The sequence below is a fragment of the Callorhinus ursinus genome, unplaced genomic scaffold (genome assembly GCF_003265705.2).
Source record: "Callorhinus ursinus isolate GAN/ISIS: 27379988/994484 unplaced genomic scaffold, GSC_fseal_2.0 scaffold4, whole genome shotgun sequence".
NCBI classification, from domain to species: domain Eukaryota; kingdom Metazoa; phylum Chordata; class Mammalia; order Carnivora; family Otariidae; genus Callorhinus; species Callorhinus ursinus.
Genome location: NW_027397066.1, coordinates 89832809 through 89848729, shown reverse-complemented (window position 1 = coordinate 89848729; position 15921 = coordinate 89832809). Strand labels below are relative to the sequence as shown.

General features: G+C 41.7%; 1 protein-coding gene across 4 annotated transcripts in view; it reads right to left on the bottom strand.

The window, feature by feature from the left end:
* SEC24B (SEC24 homolog B, COPII coat complex component) overlaps positions 1-12640 on the bottom strand; it is an 87376-nt gene extending 74736 nt beyond the window's left edge. For all 4 annotated transcript variants that reach the window (XM_025873697.2, XM_025873698.2, XM_025873699.2 and 1 more), the window contains exon 1: positions 12379-12640. In XM_025873697.2, coding sequence (XP_025729482.1) covers positions 12379-12505 — 127 coding nt within the window. In that variant the 5' untranslated portion in view covers positions 12506-12640. The remainder of the gene's footprint in view (positions 1-12378) is intronic.
* Positions 12641-15921: the final 3281 nt, after the last annotated feature.

Sequence of the window (15921 nt, the reverse complement as noted above, 5' to 3'; positions counted from 1 at the left end):
AATAATGAACAAACAGGATTTACAATTTTTTAAAAAAACAATACTATTTATAATATCACCAAAAAGTACTTAAAATATAAATCTAATGAAATATGTGAAGGATCTGTATGCTGAAAACTACAAAACCATGATGAAAGAAATCAAGGATTTCCTTAAATAAATGGAATGATACACCGTATTTGTGGACTGAAAGATTTGGTATTAAGATATAAATTATCTCGGGGTGCCTGGGTGGCTCAGTCGTTAAGCGTCTGCCTTCCGCTCAGGTCATGATCCCAGGGTCCTGGGATCGAGCCCTGCATCGGACCCCTGCTCGGCGGGAAGCCTGCTTCTCCCTCTCCCACTCCCTCTGCTTGTATTCTCTCTCTCGCTGTGTCTCTCTCTGTCAAATAAATAAATAAAATCTTTAAAAAAAAAGATAAATTATCTCAGTTTTGATCTGTAAGTTTGATGCAATCCCGATACAAATACCAATAGGCTCTTTTATAGATATCAACAAGCTGATTCTAAAATTTCTATGGAAAGGCAAAGGTACTAAAATCTCAAACAAAAACAAAAACTCTGAAAAAGCCAGTGGGAGGACTCCTGTTGCCTAATTACAAGGCTTGCTTTATCTGCTACAATAATCAAAAAAGTATGGTACCAGTGAAAGGACAGACATGTAGAACATAATAAAAAGTCTCGAAATAGAGCCACAAAAATACAGTCAACTGATTTTTGACAAAGATGTCAAGCCAATTCAATGAAGAAAAGATAATATTTTCAACAAATGCGACTGCCATAGTCCATATTCAAGAAATGAACCTCAACACATGTCTCAGGTCTTAAGCAAAATTTAAGTCAAAATGAATCACAGATCTAAAAGTAAAATTTAAAAACTCCTAGGAGAAAATAAAGAATATGTAGGCATGATTAAGAACAGAAAATACTGAGAAAAGTGACTTTATCAAATTAAAAACTTTTGCTCCAGAAAAACCACCAAGAGAACTATAAGACAAGCTACAGACAAGGAGATAATATTTGCAAATCACATGCCCAATCATTTGTATCCAAAATTTATTAAGAACTCTTAAAACTCAGCAGTTAGAAAAATAGACAACCCAACCAAAAAATTGGTAAAAGGTCTGAAAATAGAATCACCAAAGAAGATACAGGGATGGCAATAAACATATACAAATCAGTCTAGCTGTATTACATGTATGATAACCTCACTGAAGGATGTTTAGGCAATATATATATACACAGATGGATAGATGCAGATATAATTACAGAGATGTTTACATACACAATTTAGTAGATACATATGTATCTCCTAACTCTGTCTATTGGGAAAGCCTAGCAGCAGTGATACGCCTGTAGCTACGACCACATCCAGGGCCCAATTCTCAGTTTCTAAATACCATGCCCCAACAAAAGGAACCAGGGCTTCTCGGACAAAGGACTGATTCTAGTGCTGGGATAGGGCAAGGACAAAATTGGAGTATCTTGTAGCGTCAGAAAGTAGGGAAGCAGTTGAAAAAAGGGTGGTGCCAGAGAGACACAGGAGACAACCTGAAAGAGATGCCAATGGCCAAAACTGTAACAATCTGAGCAACAAATATAAATAATGATAATACTAGATTATAATATTCATGAGCCCACAATATAAATGACTGAAAACACTTTAAAATGGAAAAAAAGGGGCAAGTCTTCCTTATGGAAAAATTCCAAATGATATATGTAGAGTAAAGGAGGGAAAGAGAAAATTACCATTAGAATTCCACAGTAAAAATCACTGCAGGTGCAAGCCACTGAGGAATGCTAAAATTAGCGGATGAAATTTTAAAAAGCAACAGGATAGTAAAGTATCTCCCCAAGAATATTTATAAATTACTGTAATGATTTTAGCATACACCTACAAATTATTTGATACACCTTACTGTAGAAGGTGGAGCTTAATTTATTTTTTTAAAGATATTTATTTATTTGAGAGAGAGAGAGAGCATGAGAAGGGTGAGGGTCAGAGGGAGAAGCAGACTCCCCACTGAGCAGGGAGCCCAATGCGGGACTCGATCCTGGGACTCCAGGATCATGACCCAAGCCAAAGGCAGTCGCTTAACCAACCTGAGCCACCCAGGCACCCGAAGGTGGAGCTTAATTCTTAAATTCCCTTCCTGTTGAATGTGGGGAAAAAAAATATTAATTTTGCAGTGGAGGAACTTGGTAGCCCCTATTTATAGACTGAATATGTCCTCCCAAATTCATATGTTGAAGCTCTATCCCCCAATTTGATAGTTTTAAGGTGGGGCCTTCAGGAAGTAATTAGGTTTAGATTAGGTCACAAGGGTGGGCCCCTCATGATGGAATTAGTATCCTCACAAGAAGGAGAAGAGATCACTCTCTCCTCATGCATGCAAAAAAGCCGTGCAAGCACACAACAAGAAGGTGGTCATCTGCAAGCCAGGGACAGGGTCTTCATCAGAACCCAACCATGACGTCTCTCAGATCTCAGACTCTCTCGGATCTCAGACTTCTCATCTCGAAAACTGAGAAAATATATGTCTATGCTTTAAGCTACCCAGTCAATGGCATTTTGTCATAGAGGCCTGAGCTAAGACATTCCCTCAATCGAGCGTTCAAGAGATTAACATGACGAGTAATAAAACAAGTTGATACATATAATCCCTGATATGATAAGAAGGGCACTTCACCTCTGTGGTATTCTTCCTAAAAATTCATAAATTCATAAAAATTCCTAAATTCTTAAGACTCCACCTCAGCCTAATCATGGGAAAGCAACAGTACAGTGAAGAACTGTCTACAAAATAACTAACCAGTCCTGTCAAGCCCTAAAAAACAAAAAGACTAAGAAACTGTCACAGATCAGAGGAAACTAAGGAGACATGACAACTAAATGCAACAGGATATCCTGGATTGTATCCAGGAACAGAAAAAAAATGGTGGAAATGGTATAGTTTAGCTAATGGTATTTCAGCAATGTTAATTTCCTAGTTTTGATAAATGTACCATGATTTTGTAATATGGTAAGACATAAGAAGATGTCATACTTTAGAGGAAGCTGAGTGAACAACGCACTTTCTGTACTATCTTTGCATCACTTCTGCAAATCTAAAATTATTGCAAAATAAGTTTTAAAAAACATCAATGGAAAAAAGTGCTGGCAATGACTTACTAAATTGTAGGACACAATTTTTTAAAAGATTTTATGTATTTATTTGAGAGAGAGTGCACGTGCACAAGCGAGGACGGGGGGGGGGGGGGCGGGTAGAGTGTGAAGAGGGAGGTAGACTACTCACTGAGCAGGGAGTCCAATGACGCGGGGCTCGACCCAGGACCCTGAGATCATGACCTGAGCTGAAGGCAGACGCTTAACCAAGTGAGCCACCCAGGCGCCCCTGTATGACACTATATTTTAGACAAATGACTGCACCACACATAACCAGAGTGATTTCCCTAAAAAGCAAATCTGGTTATGTTATTTCTTTGTTTAAAGCTTTCTAATGGTTTTTCTTGCCATCAAGAAAAAATCCAAATTCTTTAACATAGTCTGTAAGGCAATGGGAGCCACGATAATCCCTCCCCCCAACTAAATGTCCATGTCCTAATCAACAGAACATGTGAATATGATACGTTACATGGCAAAGGGAGTTGAGGTTGCAGCTTGTACTAGGACTGCTATCAATCAGCTGACCTTAAAATCAGGAGAAAAGTCTCGATTATCCAGGTGAGCTCAATGTAATCACAAGAGTCCTTTTTAAGGTAGAAGAGGAAGGCAGAAGAGAGTCAGGGAGACGTGACTACAGAAGATCCTCAGAGATGAAGCCAGAGGTTGCTGGCTTTGAAGACAGAAAGAGGTGACCATGAATCAAGGAATGTGGGCAGCCTCTAGAAGTGGGAAAAGGCAAAGAAATGGATACTCTCCCCCAGCCTCTAGGAGGGAATTAAGCCCTACTGACACCTTGATTTCTGCCCTGTTAGACTTCTAACCTACAGATGATGAATTCATGTTATTTTAAGCCACCAATCTGTGGTAAATTTGTTACAGCAGCAAAGAGAAAACGAACGCAAAGGCCCTTCATGATCTGACTCCTGCTTACCTCTTCTACTTTACTGCTCACCACTCCTCACAATGATTTTCAACAGATGCGCCTTAACATACGGCTACGCCACAAGTCATTCACATGGGTCTACCGAAGTTCGATCAGTATATAAAATGTAATTGTGCTAAAACTAAAGGTGCCTATCGTTAGGTCAAAGTGACACACAATGATGACCTAGTAGGAAGGGAGCAAAGAAGCCACAGCACATCAGGAAGGAGTATATGCTAGAGCTTAACCTCAAAAGGCCATCAAAGCGGTTGGTGAGTGCAGAATACAGCTGAGTTGCCTTGTAAAGGCTTCTGAAGGGGATCAAATAAACATGTGCTATTTTTCTGAAATTTGCTTTTTTAAAATACAGGTGTTTAAAAAGTTTAATTCCTTCAAGAATGCCACCAACTAAAATTTTAGCACTAAGGTAGCCATGAGTATGAAGAGACTGAGAATCAGTGTTCCACACACATTCCGACCATACTAAATTTTTCTCAAGCCATGTTTGTTCACCCCTGACCCTTCACACAGGCTCTTCCCTCTACCTAGAATCTTCAAAAATTCCCTCCTCCCCCTTCATCTGATCAACTCTTACTCACTCTTCAGATCTCAGTTCAGCTCTTCTAGAAAACATCTGCTAACCCTACAAGTGAATGCCTACTTAATGTTGCATCTACTGTATCTTGGACCACAATTATAGCACTTTTCACATGGTACTTTAATTGTCTGACTGCAAACTCTGTAAGTGAAGAGCCAGTCTAATTTGCTCTCAGCTCTATCATATTCCTAAAGCTTAGCTTAGTGCCTGGTTCATGGAAAACATCCCTATATTTTGAGGGGGGAAAAAAGAAGCCTAGTAAATAATCACCAAATATTTCTGAATCAGGCATTTCCCTCATCATGTCTCAACAAGGACTACATGATAAGTAAAATGAAAGAACACAAACCTTTAAGAACTTCCAGTACTTAAAGCAATTTATACTCTAGTACAAGAACAAATATACAGATCTGAATTTTTTTACTGTGGCATTTTACACATTTTACTCTACATTAATTCAAGTATAGGAACATCATTTGAAACAAAAGGAAAGTAACAATATAGTTTTTCATTACATCTAAGGTGTTTTGATGCTGCTGCTTTTTTAAACCTACCAGGTATATTAGCTCTTGCTACTATAACAAATTACCACAAACTCAGTGGCCTAAAACAACACAAATTTATTATTTTACAGTTCTGGAGGTCAGAAGCCCAGAATCAGTTCATTGGGCTAAGGTCAGTGTCATGGGCAGAGATGGTTCCTTCTGAGGCTCTAAGAAGAGAATCCATTTCCTTGCTTTTTTCAGCTTCTGGTGGCCACCTGTATTCCTTGGCTTATGGCCCTTTCCTCCATCTTCAAAGCACATTACTCCCACCTCTGCTTCTCTGGTCAGTAACTTTCTCTGCTGGCTGTCTCCTCCTGATTCCCTCTAATCAGGTCTGCTGTGATTATATCAGGCCCACCCAGACCCAGGATAATATCCCTAATTCTTAATCGTAGCTGCAGAGGTTTCAAAGATTAAGATGGAAACATATTGGGGGGCCGTTGTACTCAGCTCACCACATCAGCTGTCAGTCGCAGGTTTTCACATAAGTATACCATAACTTCTACAGTTTCAGTAAAACCAATTTTAAAATTTCACCAATTCTAAGATGCCCCCCAAATTCAGAGCTAAAAATGTGAAAAAAAAGTGTCTTAGAATCAATGAAGTAATATAATTACTGCATCCACCAAAGGGCTGAACTCAGTGACTCATAAAAAGAGCATCAAGAAATCACTGAAAAACAGAAAAACTCAGGTTATATACAATCTCCAAAAAGTTTCTACATTCAGGGACATAATCTCCTTCCAGAGACTAGATTCCCACCAGACGAAAATTTAATCTATTCTTGCTGTAAACAAGCCAGACATGAAAATTTGAATTTACAAGGTATTTTATGGAATGTCTAGTCACTATACATTTATAAAAAAAAAATTAATCATAAGCTCTCTTTAAATAAATGAGTTTCCTCATCCTCTCCCGACAGAGAAGTAACATTTTTAATATTAAGAATATTTCCTTCATTAGTCTTTTCCTGAATCACATTTCAATATTTTTTAAAAGTCAGATTAAAGGTTTTTTTTCATTATCTTAAAAAGAATATCAAGGTCAGCAAAGTACAAGCTCCTCTATCCTACAGGGACACATTCATACTAACGTGGAGAGGCAGTATCAGATATAAGAACGTAATTTATTCATCACTGAACTACCAAGAAATAGGTCAATATTCAGCCACTATGCATTTTAGCAATCGTTCTTGTTAAAGAATGACACCAGTAAATAGTCACACAGCCCTGACCCTGCTTCCCTGTTATACCCCACAATGCTGGTTCCTTGCCCCAGACCTCCAAGACCTCCTCATGATCCAGCAACTAAAAGACTAATGGCACATTACAGGCTTACTGAATCCTGCTCTGGTGGGATTAACGCTGGTATCCATCCGGTCATCAGTATACATAGTACTGATTTCTGAATATTTTGGATACAGGACTCCTGACAATAAAGTATCAATAATGTTGCTAAAATAAAAATTTTTTACAAGCATAAAAAATATATGACCACCACAGCCCTAAAGAAACCTGTAATTCGAAGCCCTCGTGATTTTAAAAATGAGGAATTCCTAGGGCACCTGGGTGGCTCGGTCGGTTGAGCGTCCAACTCTTGATTTCAGCTCAGGTCATGATCTCAGGGTCGTGGGATGGAGCCCCCACATCAGGCTCTGTGCTCAGCGGGGAGTCGTCTTGAGGATTCTCTCTCTCCCTGTCCCTTGGCCCCTCCCCCCCACCTTGCATGCGCTCTCTCTCTAAAATAAATAAATCTTAAAAAAAAGGGGGGGAATTCCAGTCACATCTGGATATGCCGGATTATTCTTTTCTACTGGAAGACTAATAGCTACAAAAGTAACTGTCCCAGTCACTGCTGGCAGACAGAGCCTACAGACAGACACAGCCTGTGCGGCCATTTGGGTGAAATCTCACTGCATTAAGCCCATCAGTTCTCCTCTTTGGCTGCCATAATAATGAGTGTTAAGAGTAAAGGGACCAAAAGAAAACCGATACTGGTTGAGAACCTACTACATGCCAGGTACTTTGCTTTCCTCTACATAATCTTACATAATTCTCACAATATCCTGTGAAGTATCACTATCATCGTTTTACAGACAAATGGGGGCATGCAAGGTCACTAATTTATACAGCTTCAAATAGCTGGTAAGTAGTGAAGAAGCCAGGCATTGCAGGTCCCAAAGCTCATTTCACAATACCGGTTTCTCAGAAATACTAGGAAAAACAAGCAAGTTAAGACTTGGCCATTGGCTTAGGCGAGGCATCTTACTACTCCCTCTCACCTCCTACTTCATCCTGCTTTTCCTTGGTTCCTATTACAAGCAGCTTCCAGCATACAATTTTAGAAAACTTGAAACCAATTAAATCCACCTTCCCAGAAGCCAGCTAGCTGAGGTAGATGGGCTATTACAGGCAACTTTCCAAGAGTAGATCTGTTGGAGGGAGGAAGGGCTGGCAGTGGAAGAAAATAATAAAAAGACGGAAACAGTGATTGAGCCTTAAATACAGGAAAGGATAGGGAGAGCTGGCCATACACAGATCCTTTCAGGGGCCAGTCTTCAAAAACAATAGTGAATATGAAGCCAAGTTCACTTACTTTGTTGAATGCCTCCTGCCTGCTGCCCCTGGGAATATGATGAGGAAAACTGAGATAGTCTCTGCCACCTAAAGAATTTATATCCAGGTGTTCTGCAGGAGATGGAATGTAGGGGACTCTCATTTGCTAAGTATCTCATTTTGCTAAGCACCAGGTACTTTAAAAATAACTCATTTAATATAATTCTCTCAACTCTAGAAGGAAGGTATTATTCCCCCCTTAAGCTCAGAGATGTTGAGTAATTACCTCGACAAAACCTGGAGCTTTATCAAAGCCGACAACCTTTTCACTAGCCCACACCTTCTGACAATTCTGAATAGAACATGATCTGCTGTCACATGCAGGGCTGACTGTGGAGATGCTCTCGTTTCTCACAAAGTCCACTGAAGACCGGCTCAAAAATCTGGTCTATTTCAATGTCTTTAGGCATCTAGCACTTCAGGGTTTACAGATCATTAGAGAAATGGAAGTGAGATGAAATACTCTAATCAGTGGCAATGAATGGGGTTTGCAAAAATTATCCCAGATATAATCTCAGACACCAGGGGGAAGGAGTCGAGTGGGAGGAGGACACTGCAAATAACTAATGCAATACACACAGCAACAAAAAATAAAATTTAAACCCAGATAAGAGACACTTGTTTATATGAGGCATGATTTTTAAGATTCTCAAAATATTAATCAGCTTAGAAGGAAATGATGTATGCAGACGGTTACATTACACCATGGCAGTATCTTCACCAGAGGGCCTGATGCTTCTGCTCAGGTATAAAGGAGACTAGGAACCTGAGACACAGACGCTGCTCTGATCAAAAGGAACTTACTCAGACACACGGGGGCAATTTTTATCCTTTTAAATTTTGCATGCGCTCTCAAAGCTGAAGGGTTTCCTATAACTGACCAGATAGTACTACTGAGTGAATGGTATGTTTACATCTTCCATAATGGATCCCCAAAATTCCCATTACTGACTCATCTTTCTCACATTATTGACGATTGAAATGATAGAACTGCCAGTAGAATCATTTCTGGAAAAGGCACATGGAAGAAAGAAAACACATTTCATTTGAAAATGAGCACCATTTGCTTCCTAAAAGTAGAATTAAGCAGCAGTGGTTTACTGTTAAATCCGAGCGCCCTCCCTCCAAAAAAAACTTTTTAAAATATCTTTCAAATTAAGTCAACTGGGAAAAATTTTGAAATTACACCATCATATTACCAGGATATTATTTCACCCAATCTTCCCTTCTTTGAGGACTGGGCTTTGGAGAGACTCTCAAAAGGCAGAGTAAAAGTGAAGAATATTCAACTAACACTTCACATGGAAATACAAATAATTCTAAAAGCCCATATGCTGCTCAGTGAAAAACTGAAGTACAGAAATACAAGTACACAAAAGGAAGTTTAAGAGAAGTATGTCACAGACTCAAGTCAAATTGTATCTTCAAATGAGTGGGGTAAAGCATGTGAGCAGTTAAACCTAGAAAACAAAAGTGATAATGAAGTCTCAGTTTTCTGCCTATTCCCTACCCTTTGCAAAAAAATGTCAAAGTCTCTAAAAAGACTTTCTACAGTCTCTTAATAGAGAACTGGACCTGGAATTAGGAAGACTGAAGTGGACTTGGTGTAACAAATGTTTAACGAGTACCTGAACATACAGTGGTGACAAGAGAGACAAAACTGCTACCGTCACAAAGTTTACAGAGGAACTGGTGAAAAACATACCCACCTAACCTTTCTGGATCTTGACTTCATCTATAAAATTGGAGGAGTAGACCAGGTGTTTTTCAGACTGCACTCCAAAAACACCCGAACCTCTACCTCTATTTAACCATAACAGCTCTGCTTTTTTCTGATTTCTCCATCAAGTGCTCTATCCACTATTCTTTTGGAAAAATAAATGTTTTTTAAAATGTTGGATAACCCCTAAAATAAGCCATCTCTAGCTATCATTCCAGTTTAACAATTCTGTTTCCCATAATGTCTCATACGCACACTTCTGACCTGTTTCTTTTCACCATGTCTGGAATTCCATAGAGACACATTAAAAGGCAAACTATTTCACGTACGGCTAAAGAATAAACCAAAAACCCAAAGGACGGTTTAATCTTTATCTATAAATGCCAACACAATGTAGCAAAAATTATTTTTTCTAAGATTAGCAAAATAAAAACAAAAACAGATTTGATCTTGTTACTTCTCTACTTAAGCTATTTCCTTCTACAAAAACAACAAAAAAATTGACCCTACTTCATCCTTTTTCTTAATTGAGGTATAACTGACGTACGCTCCATTAGTTTTCAGTATACAACATGATTCAATATTTGAATAAATTACAAAAATGATCACTAGAATAGTAAGTGTAGTTGTCTGTCACCATACATAGTTACAGACTTTTTTTTCTTGTGATGAGAACTGGTAAAATTTACCCTCTTAGCCTCGTTCTTTATATTAATTTCCAGATTCCTTGGCAATGACATTTAAGGCCTTTCTGCAACCTGACCCCTTTTTAAGCATTCCCTTCAGCTTCAATGCCTTGGGTTCTCCCTATTACCCAGCACACTTCTTGCCTCTTGACAGCTTAGTTTCTAAACATGCATTGCACTTTGACAATTTGAGACTTTTGTTCATGCTGTAACCCTGCCTCAAGACGGTCTTGCCCTCCTATCCCGACCCATGAAATCCCTCAAGGTCAGAACGAACTCGCATGTCAACAAAATAAAGGTGAATTTAGGAGAAAGGCAGGGATTCTGCTTTCTACTAGGCTAATCTTAGGTACCCAATTGGTAAACACGCAAAAAATGCTGAAATGAACTATGTTAAAGTAATGATTACAAACAGTAGAAACAAAGCACCATCCTCGATATTTGGCTTCTAACATTCTTACGGATTTAATATCCTCATTGTAATATCTTGGCATTTCTTGAGCCTTCACAAAATTTGTAAGGCTAAGAGCAATATTTGCCCCTTTAAAAATCATGCACTAACAAAATAATGTATACCCAGAAAATCAAGAAAAGACAATCCTTGGATCTCTGTTAAAACATGGGTTTACAATATTCCAAAAGACTTGGAAACTTTTCTTAAATAAACATGTGCTAGTTCCTTCACACACAAAACTGTTTAAAAACAAAACAAAAACAACAATTTGTATCAAGTTTACAAGGACAAAAACTGCTCAGAAATGCCCTTATGTATGTTCAGGACAGGAACACCAAACCTGCAATACTGTTCACATTGCACGCTAGTAAACACCGACCACTGGAAGTAAAGCATGTAATAATGACAAGGATGGCTGATCCAAAGGATATTAAGCCTAAGACATCACTTTTATGAAAAAAATTCAACTTCTGAGTCTCAGGATAAAGGATACTCATGTTTGAAAAGCATCAGCTGAAAAACTACATACTGGCTGAACTCATTTATACAGCCCAATGAATTTTCATTAACAAACTGGATAAAACAGGTCAGTCCAACAACTGTTTGAAAAGTACCAGTGTAGTTTGGTTCTCTTACAAAATACAGGGCATTTTTCTCAAGTAATTACTTTCGAGGGTTCTCCTCTAAACTACTATCAAGTTTATAACGCGAGTTCCCCCTTCTCCGGCCCCATCCACAAACATTCAGATCCCAATGCTCAGGAAATAAATATCCTAGAAATGATCATTTTTCACTTGAACCTCCTGCATACTAAAAGCCTACGACCTCAGCATGAAAGCCGCTTTCAAGCTGCACCAGCTGCTGCCTGTATGAAGGCCTTTCTTCTGTCAAAGCGGGGCCAACTCTGGCACGCTTCTGTGTTTCTGAAAGTGAAGCTGGGGCAAAAGCCACCCGGATCTAAAGGTATTCGTTTAAATCCGTCTGACACCTACTCCCTTTCCAAGACGACAAGCAAACTCCAAACGCTAGCGGAGCCGCCGCCGCAGCCAAGGGCAGACCTCGCGGCCGAAGTGGGTCAGCGTTACGGTTACACTTGTGTTGCACATTTACACCCTTTTGTCTACAAACTTGAGCTCTAACTTAAGTTCCCTTGAAGGCAGCGTGCTCGCTGGGCCGCAGAAATCAAAGCAATTTTCCCGAGACGGGAAGGGCACAAACCGTGCAGCTCCATGGCTACACCAGGCTTCCCCAGACCACGCACGCTGCGGCCTCGGCTTTCCGCCGGCCAAAGGGTCGCTCGGGGCAACTCGCCTGCGCTCAGGCGGGCTAGGAGGGTTTTTAAAGCGGACCTGGGCCCCTCCTTTTCTACCTCCCGTACTAATCCCGGGCGCTTTCGGGCCTAGGGTCACATTACGTAAACAGCCCCGGCCCCAGCTTTCCCAGGTCGGCCCCCGCCCCCGCGCCAGGGCGCCCCTCCCCCCCGGCCCCGCACCCCGCGCCCACCCCACACACAGTCCGGCCCCTGCGCGGCCACCGCCCCGCGCCCCTACCGCCCGCAGCCCCCCGCCCCATCACCCCGTCCGGCCCGGCCGGGTCCGGTCGGCCCTGAGCGGCCGCGCAGGCTGCCCCGCCGGCGCTAGGCCGCGCGCTGCGCTGGGGCCGCCCGCCTCACCGTTTTGCTGGTGCGGCGCCGGGCCCGGGCCTGCGGACGCGGCGGCTCCTGAGGCGGGGGCTCCGCCAAGCTTGGGCGGGATCCGGGCGCTGGCGGCCGGATGAGGGGACTCGGCGGGGGCCGACATGACGGCGCGGCTGGCGGCGGCGGCTGCGCTTCGGGGAGGTGGGCGGAGGGATGGGAAGGCGGGGCCGGAGAGGCGAAAGGAAGAGGAAGGAACGCGCCCGGCGTCACCGAGGGAGTCGCCCGGGACCGCGGCCGGGCTGCCGGGGCTGCGCACCGCGGAGCCTCGCGCGGGTGCCGCGACCCTGCCTCCTGGCCCGCCCCGCTCGGCCGTGCTGCGCGCCCCAAACCCTGAGTGCGGAGTTCCAGCCTCGGGTCGGTCCTCGCACCGCGGGCCTTGGGCCGCCGCCGCAACGCCCCCTGCAGGCCAAAGCCCGGCGCTTTCAGGCCCGAGGCGGGGCCCGGGGCCGCGGCCTCACCGCCAGCCTTGCGACGGCGGGTCCGGTCCAGGCGGAGCCACGGTCGCTGTGAGGCGGGAGGGATGGACCCCGGTAGGAGAAGGAAACCTGGGCCCGATCCCACCGGTGCGGAGGCTGGGCGCGCGGCGAGCCTGGCCCGGCGGTGCTGGGAGGGGGATCCGAGAGCCGCGGGGTGACATCCGGAGCCCGGGGCCACGCTGCCCCGGACTGACCCCACCCACCCTTCCTCCCTTCCTCCGAAAGAGAACCCTAGGTTCGGTTTTGGTTCTTAATCTTGAATTTTCCCCTCTTAATGTTAATTCTAAAAGAAATATGGCATTCAGGGTACCTGAATTCCCAGGGAATTCTAATCCTCGGCAAAGGAGTTGGAAACATTTCTCTTTGATAAACCCAAGAATCGAAATAAGAATGGCATTATTCTGAACTTTTCCCACTGACTTAAATCTAGGGAAGAGGAAGGAGAAAATAGAGTAAGAGAAACTGGAAGACAAATTTTATCTTCTTCATGATTTTTGCCAAGGGTTGCTTCATTCTGTTGATGTTTAGAAAAGAAGCTATAGCATCCAAAGCAAAAATTCAGTTTGCTTTCTCTACATTGAAATCTTTGAATCCCTGATCTGTCCCAGCATGCTAACTGTAAAGCAAGTCTTGGACTACGTTAGCCAAGTAGTCTTGCCATCTTGGAATTCTGAGAACGCTGCCATCGTTCTGTATGAGGAATGAAATTGCTCAGAAACATCATAGAACTCGAAATGGGATCTAGCAAGATATTTCTGGAGTGATAAGTCTAATTTACTGAATAATTATGGAAATCATGTAGTGTGTTCTGGAATAATGCAAAGCTTGCCCCTCGTTTTTGCCATAAATTAACGGTACGTGGTGCTTTAATGCACCACGAATACGATTTCAGTGGTTGGATTTGTACTTTTGAGTTTTAGGATTTTCAAGGATACATCATACTCCACATAGACAAAAGGGGGAAACTCTTTTCCACAGCATTCGAACCTTTTCCACAGAAACCTAAGCCCTAACATGAGCAGAAGATCACACTCTGCTTTATTAAGGAGATTACATGGTTATGGGTTCCAACACTTCCCAGGAGTTCTTTGAAAAAAGGCTTAGAAGAAAAAGCCCTGGATTAAGGGCTACCATTATGAGCGTAAGGGAACAACTAGGCAATTGGCATTCTGCCCCTGAATGTATTTTCCTGGGTATAAGGAGACCATTTTAATCAGAGGTATGTGGAATGAAGGTGAGCCCTATCACTTTAGGGGAGACTTCTAAAGAGATGGACTGGGACCATAGGTTTCAGCAGATCTTCCCCATAGTCTTTATGACCTAAGCTGCTTCCCCTTGTCCACTAATTCACTGTAGTATTTTCTAGAATGGTTATAAAAATCTTTTGCATGTCAGGTCCTACAACCTTTATGAAAATATGTTATTTCACTCCATTACTTTAAGTTCCATGACTGCCATCAGTGAAGATAAGGAGGGAAAGGATGAAGGATTGAATGAATACTTAACCATGTATCAGGCACTATACTAGTTACTTGATACATTTAGTCCTCACAGTTTTTCTTATCTCCATTTTACCAGAGGAAACCAAGACTTTAATAGAGTTCAAGTCATCTTAGTAAAAATCATGAGCCTATAAATAGCAGAACCATAGATCAAACCAAGGTCTATTTAGCTCCAAAATCTTTGCTCTATTCACTACAGACTATGCTGGGTTCCTTTACATTTTTCTTCACAAACCTATGCTAATGATGATGTACTGTTTTGCTTGTCAAAGGATTTTCAGTTTTACATATTTAAAATTTGTTCCAGTATTCTTGAGAATGGTGGATCTCAAAATGTTTGAAATGCAATTTATTAGGTCCCACCCAGGACCTACTGAACTCTGGACAGGGCACCCAACAGCAATCATTCCTGGTGATTCTGACACACAGGAAAAATAGGAGAAACACTGCTTTTGAATAGCAAAGTTAAGCTGAAATGGTTCGTTGTTTTTTTTACATTAGGAGGTGATGCTCCTTTTCTTCAGGACATCTCTTCATTTTTTTTTTTTTTGCCAATCATTAAAAGTCATAGTTTTTAAATGTGTGAATGCAGTGCCAGAAATGCCAAATGTGATAGTACCTGTGTCAATTCTGACTGATGGGCAGGGTGGAGGCAAATGCTGACTCCAAGTCTGAGTTCAGTGGGAGAGTGGTATAATTGAAATGAAGCCCTTCTGCAGGTACAGGAGGGACATTTTTTGCCAAGTGTAAAGTTCTGACACACGTGCCACTATTTGTCACCCCCAGCTTATGACTCCTATTCTCTACAACAGAGGTTGCAGGAGACTTTGCAACTAAAGACCTGTGTGTATCTCAAAAGATGATGGTCCAGTTCTTTCTTTATCGTAGCCTGGCTTCTCATCTTCCTCAGACAGTTTGTTTTTATTCTCTAGCTTTTAAATCCTGTTTGATCTTAGTGGAACACCTTTTCTCTTTTAGAAGCATTCCCTATTAAGGTGTCCCTCTCCCAAAATGAAAAACAATTTTCTTCTTTCTCTTCCTTTATCTGGTCTATTTACACATTTACTGCATTTTTAGTAGGCCCATGCTTTGAGTAGCAAGGTTATGTTATGTGGTTGTTTATGTTTATGTCATTTAACTATCACTTAAGTCTCGAACATCTAAGACACAGCTAAATCCTAAAAGGAAAAAAATGGGATTGTTAGGCAAATAATTACCACATAGTCAACCTGTGCACAAAAGTGCATGCAGGAAATTCTCTCAGCTTCTTATTTAGAATATTTGGCTATTATTTTAGATATACAGTACTGTCATTTCTGTACTTATCCAGCCTATACCCAGTTAGAAACAACAAATCACAGGGCAGGGGAGGAGGTGCTATTGATAGAGGCACATTGAAAGCAGCAATTACTGTTGGCAGAATAAATACAGGAAAGACAAGAAAATTGGTAAAATGGGAGAACTGAAAATGCACAGCAGTCTGAAGCAATTAAATTGAACAACCTTATATATTCCACTGGGAACATGATAAACATAGCCCA